Source organism: Artemia sp. Qi Xiang Cuo, chromosome 8 (genome assembly GCF_049724085.1).
Source record: "Artemia sp. Qi Xiang Cuo chromosome 8, ASM4972408v1, whole genome shotgun sequence".
Lineage (NCBI taxonomy): Eukaryota > Metazoa > Arthropoda > Branchiopoda > Anostraca > Artemiidae > Artemia > Artemia sp. Qi Xiang Cuo.
In genome coordinates, this window is record NC_142801.1 from 70631423 (window position 1) to 70643614 (window position 12192).

General features: G+C 32.9%; 3 protein-coding genes across 5 annotated transcripts in view; 1 reads left to right on the forward strand and 2 right to left on the reverse strand.

The window, feature by feature from the left end:
* Window positions 1-206: 206 nt before the first annotated feature.
* Window positions 207-761, reverse strand: LOC148949760 (uncharacterized). The gene has a single exon (XM_089092778.1). The coding sequence runs from the start codon at window positions 759-761 to the stop codon at window positions 207-209; it is 555 nt and encodes a 184-aa protein (XP_088948904.1).
* Window positions 762-3351: 2590 nt separating this feature from the next.
* LOC148949761 (ceramide synthase 6-like) overlaps window positions 3352-12192 on the forward strand; it is a 72096-nt gene continuing 63255 nt past the window's right edge. For 2 of the 3 annotated variants that reach the window (XM_089093729.1, XM_089093734.1), the window contains exon 1: window positions 3352-3505. The gene's annotated coding sequence lies outside the window, so the exon portion shown is untranslated. Of the gene's footprint in view, window positions 3522-12192 lie in introns of all 3 variants that reach the window. The other variant, XM_089093730.1, reaches the window with a different exon arrangement.
* Window positions 11553-12192, reverse strand: part of LOC148949762 (uncharacterized) — a 126937-nt gene continuing 126297 nt past the window's right edge. The window contains exon 3 of the mRNA XM_089093735.1: window positions 11553-11587. Within this exon, the coding sequence (XP_088949861.1) occupies window positions 11584-11587 (4 nt within the window). The 3' untranslated portion in view covers window positions 11553-11583. The remainder of the gene's footprint in view (window positions 11588-12192) is intronic.

Consider the following 12192-nt stretch of genomic DNA (forward strand, 5'->3'; position numbering starts at 1 on the left):
TTTTTTTTTTTTTTTTTTTTTTAAGGAAAGTTTGTATTATTGAAAATGAAAGGATAGGAGTGTATTTTTCTAAAGTTTCTCGTATTTTTCTAAAGTATTTTTCTAAGTAAGTTTCTAAAGTTTCTGGATTGTCTTGAAGCATTATTACTTATTGTACGATCTAGATCCAGGAATGAGGCATTTGAAATAGAAGCTTGAGACTCTGGTTAAGCGTTTGGGGTACCACGCAAAGTAGTAATGTAATTGTGAGGGCAAAGTGCACAATCCACGATTGTCATAAACTTCTCAAGCTGCATGATTATTTCTGACCTAAACATTCTGAACCTTTGCACGAAAATGCCGAACATGTTCTCGATTAACCTGCAAATTGAGGAAACTCTGTAATTGTATATCTTTCGGAGTTCAACAAGTTTTCTACCAGAAGTGGGCCTCATTATGTACTCCTTGAGCAGAAAAGCTTCGTCCCGTAAGAAAAAGAAATTGGAAACATGGCGTAGGTCCCAGGGAGTTTTTTCGGGTGGAAGAAGCCTGATATCTCCACTATCGATATGCCTCCCAAATTCTGACCGAGAAAATACACATCCATCACTTACAGATCTGTAGACACCAATGTCATAAAACAAAATGTGTAGTTCGCATAACAAGTTGCAAGTAAAAATAACACTAAAATAGTTCTTATAGTTATAAACCTGTGAGCCAGAATTGTAAGAGCATTGAAGCCTGATGTGCTTACCGTCTATAGTAACTATGCAATTTGGCATCTTCCATCGGGTAAAAATCTGCACTGTAGTTGCTTTTAAGTCTTCCTCATATAGAGTAGCAAGAAAATTGGGAGAAGGAATATCAAAAATGTCCTGTGCAGTCTCTTTCAAACTTTCTCAAACTATCCAAATTCCAACTCTGAACTCATAGTGTAGAGGTGTCATGCCGTTTCTTGCTGCTAAACACAAACTCAAGGCTAGGCGAGTCTCAGAGGATATAACTTTTCTATAATTTTTATATTTTTGTAGTTTTTACTCACACTTTACCTAGCAAATCAGAAAATTCATTTCTAGTAGAGCGTGTAAAATTCATGAGTTTTTCATCATCGTCAGTCAGGAGAAGCTCATAGAGCAAGTTTGACTGCCCTGGTTTCTCTCTTTTATTTTTTCTAGCATCAGGCGTACCTACTGTTTCCTTTTCTTTTGTTTTTTAAAGCAATTGGCATTTTAATTTTGCTCGGAAGTAAGTAGCGCTAACAAAATAAGGTACTTGTCAGTTAACCGGAACCCACGCGATGTATTGTATAGGGAAAATGCTTAAGAAACCAGTCAAACGAGTCTTTCAATAGAGAAATGGATTGTAACCGTCGCTTGTCATTGCGTTTACAATATTTAAATTTAGGTTTTTTGGGGGGATTAGGGGGGAAAGGTACCTAGGTTAGGTTACGTATTTAATACATGCTATGCTTTACCCCCTCCCCCCATCCCCCTAATGTCGAAATATATAGCCCAAATTTGTTTCTAAACTATTAAATTTTCATTATATTTCGTTTTATTTCATTAGCATTAACCAAATTTGACTTCTCGCGTGTGTTCCGGCTAATTGACAAGTACCCACAATAACTGAAACATTATCATTAGAACTATTATTAGCTGTCATGTTGAAATTTTTTAACTAACTACCAAGTTCTAAAAGTAGCGTCATTAAAAAAAACAAAAAGTTTTTCACGTAGTTTTTAGTCACTTTGGTCTGAAGGGAAAGTAATTTAGTCTGAAAGCTTAGCTACATAAAACCGTAAACGTAAACCTTATGCGTAATTCTTACATTTTAGTTTGAAACGTTGCTCCTTACGTTCAATTGAATAAAACTGCATTTTTTAATAATAGGAGTTAAACGACCTTTTTAAGGGTCTTTAAAGGGTTTAAAGTTGAGTTTCCGAGTAATTGCTTGGACTATCTGTCTTGGCTTTTTCTACAATTAGTCATGTCTTGATGCCTCCTGCAAAGTACTTGGTTTTCAATTCAATCCTTTGATTTTGAATTCAAATCAAGTATTTTACAGTAGGCATCAAGACATGGCTAATTGTAGAAAAAGCCAAGGCAGATAGTCCGAGTAATTGAGAGGAAAATTAGGGATAAGCCATTTAGGATTGTATAAAAATTATGTCATTTCATTTGTTGATAGATAAGTCTATCTATGATCCATCCATGGGTCATTCATAGGGCAGAACTAAAGTAGATAGTCATAGATTTAAGAGATGAAAGATTGGATTGACTTTGGGTTGTAAAGTGATTATTATGTTAAGAAAGAGCATAAAAAAGGCATAGAGCGGTATGTTCAACTTATTGGCTTATTCATAGTTGTAATGGAAAGTTCTCCTTATTTATTTAAAAACCGTTTTATTGGTTTTAGACGAATTTGTTGGCTATAAACTTGCAAGTAAGGTATCCAACAGTTAGTCTAATCACCATTTCAACATAAAAACTCAATTATACTAGCTAGAAATGGTAAAATTCTAGTCTCCATTGTTGCAGAGCGAAAAATCTTGGGAGGTGTGACATGTGGCGATTAGTGTGACATTTCATCTTGGTCGATTTACTTTATCTTTGGTGCAGTCTTGAATTGCTAATGTGTCTGAGCCGGTTTTCTCGATGTCTCTTGTATTTTATTTATTCTACTGGTCCTCTCATATTTGATATGTTCTATTTATCCGACAATCTTTAGGTCTTTTTTGTATGAAGTACTGAGAAGTAACAGATTGGCAAACACAACGCCTGAGGTAGTTCGAGGTTGTTGCGATTTGCAAATTTTCATTATACGTAAGGAAGGAACCTTATCAAAGGGGAGTTCGACGATCCACTCAGAGACTGTAATCCAACTGTAATGAAACTTCAAAACCTTATTTCCCGCCATTCCCGGGAATGCGCTTACATTGAAATTAGTTGAAAATAAGATTTCGTTCTTCCTCACACTTCAATTCAAAATTAAGGGAACAAGAATCTTTAAAACTACTTTAAATTGTAGTTAAACTGCAGAAAGGGATAAAATAAAAGTTGGATTTAGCTATAAAAAATACGTCCGAAAAGGGAGACCAATACCGCTGACGGTAGACTACTTTATTTTTCAAGACTGACACGTGTACTTTAGATCTTATCCCTTTATCTGACTTCCAGCATCCCATTGTGTCAAAATATGAAGAGAGATTGCATTTGCTCTGGAAAGTAAACATAGCTATACAGGGTTCTAGCTTTTTCTCGCCAGGAAAAATTTCAGGATTTTTCGGTTCTGCTGACAAGAATTTTCAGGCGTTTTGGGCAGCGCGACAGGATTTTAAAATTATCGTAGTGAAAACACTGCCATATTCATAGTGGTAAATTGTGAAGTAAACTAGTAGGCCTAATGGAAAGCTCTTCCTATTTGTTTAAAAAGCTTTTTATTGGTTTTAGACGAATTTTCTGGCTATAAACTTGCAAGTTGAAACACTCTTCCCCATGATCTGCTCTCCAACTAACACAAGGCTAGGGTAAGATACCCAACAGGTAGTCTAATCATCATTTCAACATAAAAACTCAATTAGGCCTATACCACCTAGAGATGGTAAAATTCTAGTTTATGGGCTTTTTACAATCTTGGAGAGTGGAGTCCACCATACAGCTAATATGAAATAGTATAGTTTATATATAGAGAGAAAATCCTTAGTCAATCATTTTTTCAATAATTTTATTTTAGATGACTAGGCTAGGTGGCTAAAATTGATGAAAGTGTAGCCTATGTATAGCCTAGGAATTTTCAAATTTGCCAACCAGTTGACTATTAGATCTCATCTCTATATAAATTTAGCCTGAATTAGCCAACTAGTCAGCTAATAATAAAGTTTCTAATTTGTATTCTAATATAGGCCTACAGTAGAATTAGCTAACTAATTTGCTATTAAAGAATCTAGTTAACTAACTAGTCAGCTAATAAGAGAACTGGGTAAAATTCTTCTTTAGCTACTTTTTTTTATCTTGGAAAGGGGTTAGGTTAGGAAAAATGAAACTTTTAGGAATGGGTCTACATGCTAAAGTATTGGTAATTTTTTACCAAATCATATTATTGACTTACAAATGGGTTACCTACATATGACAATCAAGAAATTTTTTTCTTTATATCTGAGCAATAGAAAATCATCATTTACTCTTATATAGAATGAAGTATAAAGTCAAACAGAAGACAATATATCTTGCTTTCTCCTATTATGTAGAATGATAAAAAGTCATACAGATGACTTTATGCCTCATTCTTTTATAGAGCAAACATAAATAAAGTCATACAAATGACTTTTTATACCTCAAGCTATTATAGAGCCAGCAAAAATAAAGCCATACAGATGACTTTTATATATCTCACTATTATAGAGCAAACATGAATAAAGTAATGAATGAAACATGAATGAAAAGTAAAGGCCATTTTAAACTTAAGCTCAGTAGATACGAATATCTTTTAAAATTCAAACTCTAAACGACCAAAATTTAAAATTAGAAATAAATTAAACCCAAAATGAAAACAAATTAAATAAACAACCATAGCAAATAGCATTCAACAAGTAATAATTTAAATGAATAAATAGATCTTAAAGCAAGTAATGCTTAGATTGAATATGAAAATAAAGCTTAAAACAAAAAAAAATATTTTGCTATTAAAGTGTAAATGAAACTTAAAACAAACAGAAATTAAATAAACAATCAATTTGAACAAACATACAATATATATTAATGTAAATGAATAAATAAATCTTAAAACAAGTGAAACTTAAATTGAATGTGCAAATCAAGTTTGAATCAAATAAAAATAACTACAAACAAGAGTTTAGGTATCATCTCACTGCAGAAGCCTAAAACCTACTGCATCATTGGCACTTTACTGAAAACAATTCTTTGAAATATTTTCACTTTTGTAACTTTAAGAAATCAAAAATTAATTAAGATTTTAGGGAATAAATATCAGAATATGTATATTAAATTGACAATGCACATTTTTTTTCAGTAAACTCATTTGAATTTTTTTCAGTAAATTACAAATTATATTCTGGCTTTTAGAAAGCATAGGGGTTTTGAACCCCAATCACATTAATTTATGCCCGTTTTGAGTTTGACTCTAACATTTATTTTAATTTTTCTTGGTTTTGGGTTTCATTTATTTATTGATACTGATTTGGGGTAGTTATATGCTTGGTAGATTATATGATAGTCCTGACGCCAGGTGTTGAAAATGTGAACCATACCATGATGGAATGGGGCTGCTATGAGAATTAGCCTACCCTCTACCCCCTAAATTGACCATACAGATTTAAAAATACCAATGGCACTTGCTTGCGAGTGATGGGACACTCCAAAACTTGACATTTATTATATTTTGGTGTTTCATGCACAAAAATGCATGTTCCACAAAGTTTGAGGTGCAGTTTTCTGCTCAAATAGAAATGCCTAGAAGCCATAGAAGGTTTTCATAACAAACTAACATGATTAGTTACAAAAAATGGCAGAGTTAAAAAAAATGGCAAAACTATATGAGTCTTGAACAGTCTTGGAAAGTATAAACAAAATCAAATTGAATTTTAGATATATCATGATATTAGTTGTTGAAAGATCCATCAGTTCAAGATTTTTTTTCACTATAATTTTTATTTTCATTTTCAATGCTGTAAGAACTGGAAAACAATAAATTTGTAAAATACAAGTAAATTATTTTCAGTGAAGCACCAATGACGCAGAAGGCTTTAGGTTTTTACAGTTAAAGAAGGGGGCAGTATCCAAATTTTGCTTGTAGTGAAACTATATTTGTCTTGACCAATCTTGAAAGAACCAATAAATTAAACTGAATATTTGATGCATAATGATATTAATTGCTAAAAGCTCATCAGTTCATAATTTTACCCATAATTTTAATATTTATTTTCAATATTAAGTACAAAAGAAAACATTTGTAATATAATTCGTTTTCAGTAAAGCGCCAATGATGCAGTAGGTTTTAGGCTTCTGCAGTGAGGCAATACCCAAACTCTTGTTTGTAGTTATTTTTATTCGATTCAAACTTGATTTGCATATTCAATTTAAGTTTCACTTGTTTTAAGATTTATTTAATCATTTACATTTATATATATTGTATGTTTGTTTGCATTGATTGTTTATTTAATTTCTGTTTGTTTTAAGTTTCATTTATACTTTAATAGAAAATATTTTTTTTCATTTTAAGCTTGAGTTTTATATTCAATCTTAGCATTATTTGCTTTAAGATCTATTTATTCATTTATATTATTACTTGTTGTATGTTTTTGCTATGATTGTTTATTTAATTTCTGTTCGTTTTGGGTTTCATTTATTCTTTAATAGTAATTTCTGGTCGTTTTGAGTTTGAACTTTAGCAGGTGTTTGTATCTCCTGAGCTTAAGTTTAAAATGGCTTTTACTTTTCTTTGAAAAACTTATTTTTCAGAAAGTTTTTTTTTGATTAATTTTGTTCGATTTTGATTGCAAAAATTTTCAAGTTTTTATGGCATGGGGGGGGGGGGTGGTGCGTAATGTCCGATAATTATTTACTTTAAAAAACGGATCTATAAATTTAAATTTAAATTGAATGAGGCTTTTTTCAAAGTCAATATGATTACCTCTTTGATAAAAACCTGTGGGCAGCGATTGACAACAATGAATGGATTGAAAAAATAGCTCCAATAAGGGGGCTTAGACCATTTCACTTGCTGACATAAAGGGATCATGACTGTTTGGAATTGACCTTAATAGGAATTTGTGTGCCAAAGCAATTTTGTATCTATCATAGAGTATGTATTTTAACCTTATAATTGGATAATTATAATAGATTTCCTATGTGTTCTTCCCATACAAAGCCCCTTCCCATAAGTTATAAACTCCCCTTAATAAGTTATGCCCCAGGGCATAACTTACAATGCCTAACCCTGGGCCCTGGTGGGCTGTGTTGACACTCGAGTTTTTGTTATCAGAACTTTGAACTATTTTAACAAAATGTCTATCTCAAAAGTTTTATCTGATGCATTTAGGGCGTGGAGGAGGGAGAGGGCCTAGCTGCCCTTCAATCTCTTTTGACTCTTAAAAAGTGAACAAGAACTTTCAATTTTCAATCAAATGAGCCCTCTCTAAAGTTTATACAAGCATCCCTTCCATAAGAAATAATATGAAGGATTTGGAGAATCCTTAAATTACAACCCTTGCCCTGAGGGCTTTGGGGGAGTTGTAATCCTCAAAGACCTAATTTCCAGAACTTAAAACTACACTGAACAAAATGGCTATCTCAAAAGATTGATTGTATGTGTTTGGGGAAATGATGGGAGTGGGGGGGGGGGCTAGTTGCCCTCCAATCACTTTTGACTATTAAAAAGGGCACTATCCCTTTGAATGTCCGATCGAATGAGCCTTTTTTGAAGTTTCTACGACAACACCTTCTATAAGAACCTTATATGCCCCCAGGGCATAACTTAAAACCCCTGCCCTGAAGGTTGTGCGGGAGTGTCCTCCTCAAAAATATATTTTCTATCTGGAAATCAACTACACTGAACAAAATGGCTATCTCAAAATTTTGATTAGAGGTGCTTGGGGGAATGATGAGCGTGGGGGGGGGGAATTTACCCTCCAATCATTTTCGACTATTAAAAAGGGCACTAGAACTCTCGATTTCCAATCGAATGAGCCCCCTTTGAAGTTTCTACGACGAGCCCTTCCATATGAACTGCCCAGGGCATAACTTAAAACCCTCGCCCTGAAGGTTCTGGGGGAGTGTCATCCTCAAAAACTTATTTTCAATTTGGAAATCAACTATGCTGAACAAAATGGCTATCTCAAAATTTTGATTGGATGTGTTTGGGGGAATGATGGACTTGGGGGGGGGGGGCTAGTTGCCCTCCAATCACTTTCGACTATTAAAAAGGGCACTATCCCTTTGAATTTCCAATCGAATGAGGTTTTCAAGTTTCTATGACAACGCCTTCTATAAAAACCTTATATGCCCCTAGGGCATAACTTAAAACCCTTGCCCTGTGGGCTGTGGGGGAGTGTCCTCCTCAAAAACATATTTTCTATCTGAAAATAAACTACACTGAACAAAATGGCTATCTCAAAATTTTGATTGGATGTGTTTGGGGGACTGATGGGCGTGGGGGGGGAATTTACCCTCCAATCATTTTCGACTGTTAAAAAGGGCACTAGAACTCTCGATTTCCAATCGAATGAGCCCCCTTTGAAGTTTCTACGACGACCCCTTCCATATGAAGTGCCTCTGGGGAAAAAAATAAATAAATAATAAAACATTGGAGCCGTATGGCCTTTACTATAGGCAACGCTACAGCGTTGCCTCTGATTATATATTTCTATTTCTAGAGAAATAATGGAGAATGATATAAAGTCTTCTGGATGACTTTTTAAACATTAAATTATTGTTAAGAAGTACAAATAAAGTTATACAAAAGACATTTTGGTTTTCTTATTTAATACATGATCCACTAAAATGTCATACAGAAGAAATTATATTACCCCACTGATACATAGAGAAAACAACAAAAGTCATTTGTAAGAATTTATTCATGTATTATATATATGTATTTTATATATGTATTATATATATGTATTATATATATGTATTATATATATGTATTATATATATGTATTATATATATGTATTATATATATGTATTATATATATGTATTATATATATATATATATATATATATATATATATATATATATATATATATATATATATATAGATATATATATATATATATATATATATATATATATATATATATATATATATATATATATATATATATATATATATATATATATATATATATATGTTTAGATTAGCCAACCAGTTGGCTATTAGATCTCACCTATATGTGCACTTCAGCCTGAATTAGCTAACTAGTTGGCAACCTATACAGCAGAATTATGTAACTGGTTGACTATCTCACTATTTATTCTTTGTGTTTTGGAACTCCCACCAAATTATTACTTTTCTGTGATTTGGTAGCTAACATTGTTTTTGGCAACGTTTTGTTCCAACAATTCTATTTCTGCTATGCTAATAAAAACTATTACCTGGCTTTCTTAGCTTTAAATTGGGTAGGAGAAAAAAAAAGCCTTGCTAATTTGAAGACTTAATGTAAGAGAAAGAAACTGCCAATAATATATCCTTTCTGCTGAATGGAAGAAGACCAGAACAATATTTACCCCATTATTCCCAAACATGCAGTTTGTTTGCAAGAATCTCAAGATATTGTTCATTTTTTTTTGTTTGTGTAAAAAGTATATTATCCTTTTTTTTTCAATTTTCCCTGTAAATTTTTTAGAGTATGCATATCTTAGAATGATGGATTAGAAGATGTATTCTTGCTGAACTTATTGACCTAAGTACTAGAAGTGGCTTATCAATGAGGATATCACCAGATGCCCCCTTTTCTTAAAAGAGAAAACTATTTGCAAGTATACTTGCTCTTTATGGCAGGCAATCCCAGCTTGCTAATGCCCTTTCACAGCTCTCTTCCCCAAAACTACATTCTGCTGACTTGTCGACCCCCAGTAAAAATTGTTCAACTTTTTCTCTATACATAAACTATACTTTTTTAATATAGCTCTGTGGTGGATATTCATCTTGACATTAGCCAAATAGTCTAAATATTATCTGGAGATGACAAAAAGAAAGTAAGATATTCCATATCCCTGACCCCTCCTGCTCAATCATAGTAAAATGATGGGAAAGAGAAAATCTAAATTAATTGCTCTTCAAATCAATTATGATTTGCACTTTGCTTAAATACTCACATTTTTTCCTTAAGCCTGACCACTGCTTTTCTAATCCCCTTTTCCCTGTCCCTCCTTTTAACCCTTTTCCCCTGAATAAAGTCCAGTCAACACCATTTCCCCCCGCCCCCCGCAATTTAAATAAAATATCAGAACTTGTTGGGAGACGATTCTAGCTCACTATTATCATTTCCTGTACATACATAAACTCAATAAAGTTGCCAACTTGTTTGCTATTTTAAATTTGTGTGTATACTCAAACTTTTTTGAGTTTTGAGTTATATTTCAATAGCCAACTGGTTGGCTATAATTAGGACATTTATACAAATTCTAAAAAATAAATTTACCATAAAGAGTAATGTATTGAGGAGAGGGCAACCCCTATCATATACATAATAATTTCTGTTTGTTTTAAGTTTTAATGTTGCTCCTTACTTTCAGTTGTAAAAAACTTGTTTTTTTTTTTTTTAATTTCTGATCATGTTTTAAATAATACTGAGAAGTCTGGCTCCCCCTCCATGGAAAATTCTATTTCTTGTGAAAAATTCCGGCATGGAAAGATCTTCCCACATAACCCCTATTCTCCTCTCCCTCAGAAAAATCCCCACTGAAAAACGCCTGTATACTTCCAAATAACCAATATTATATATAAACAATGGGGAAGGTTGATAGCTTGCAGCCCTTCCCCTAGGGACTGTGGGGAGTCAAGTCATCCTCAAGGACATAGTTATTAGATTTTTGACTAGCATATGCTAAAAAATGGCTATCTAAAAATTTTGATTGGGCGACTTTGGGCAAAAAAGAACATGGGAGGGGGGGGCTTGCTGCCCTCCAGTTTTTTTGGTAACTTAAAATGGGCACTATAGATTTTGATTTCCAATCAAATGGGTCCTCTCCCAATGTTCTCTGATCACTGGTTTGATATGATCACCCCCAGGGAAAACACAAAAGTAATAAAAAACACAGATCTCTGGATCTTTCATCTGGCAAAAAGTGCAAAATTCTACATTTTTGAATATAGGAGCTTGAAATCTCTACAGCAGGGTTCTCTGGTATGCTGAATCGGATGGTGTTATTTTCACTAAAATCACTTGATGTTTTGGGGGTGTTTCCCCCTTGTTTAAAAAATTTGGTAATTTTTTTTCAGGCTTGGAACTTTTGATGGGTAACATTAAATTTGATGAATTTTATGTATTTTGAATAAGCATCAAAATCCAATTCTTTTGATATCTATTGTAATCAAGACTCTGTCTCTTAGAGTTTTGCTTACTATTGAGCATTGCTCCTTACTTGCAGTTTGTTCTCCCACTTTCTGAATTTTTCTCTTGAGATTGATTTTTGATAACAGCCTGGGCTGGATTGGGTTCACTAGCAATTTCCTCAGATTCAGAAGGTACAGAATAAGAGACAGTAATTTTCACTGTTGTTTGTATTGTCATTCTGAGTAGTGCATGTAGTGCACACAGTAGTGCATGAAAAAAGGAGGAATTTGCTTTATAACTTTTTCATTCCTTTCTTCCTTTTTGTTGCACTTTCTTTTAAACTCTGCACTACTTGTTTTGGTATATAGTTGATTTTAGATACAGACATACACAATGCAATTTAATAACACAAAGGTATTAATCCAATTCACACCACACCATACAAACACTACAGGATAAAAGTCAGGGTGGATCATCTATGTACAAACAAAGCACTCACTGATTTATGGTGACTGTTTCATCAGGAGGGTGGGGATGAATGCTGTAAATGTTGGTATTTCACTCTAGCCATTCTTTGTTGATGCCAATCACCTTTAAAAAAGATAATGAAATAATTTTAGGTTACAATTGTGAATATAAAAATTGAAATATAATTAAACATATAATTAAACATATAATTAAAAGTGTATTTTTTGTAGCTTTTGATTTGGAAAACTGTCTAGTTATCTCATGAAGGTTTATTTTTGTGGCAAACTTGATCTTGATGAATAAAATTTCTAGTCCATTTAGTTGGAGTTGGCTAACTTTTCTAAGTGCAAAAAGTTATTGATGATTTTTAGTTTTTAAACACTTCATTCAGACATAGCAACTAATTAAACAAACTATTACGTGAAATTGAATTGCGAAGAATACACTACCTACAGATACTTGTTAGCAGTAGCGGGCTGGGCTCTAAAGTTGCAGGGTGGCGTTTTCCTGACCGGTGGCGGAAAAAATCGGCTTGTTAGAGAATATATTTTAAAAATTCTGCAAAAAAATTTAATAGGGTTGATATAAAATGTTTTATAGTTAGCCTACTTAGAAAATGAAGGTTTTGAATTTAATTATCTGCTGGTGAACAATAAGTAAGTTTTGCTGTGAAATTGAATAAGCATAAAAAACTGTATGGCTAACAGGTTCCAATAAGCATATATATT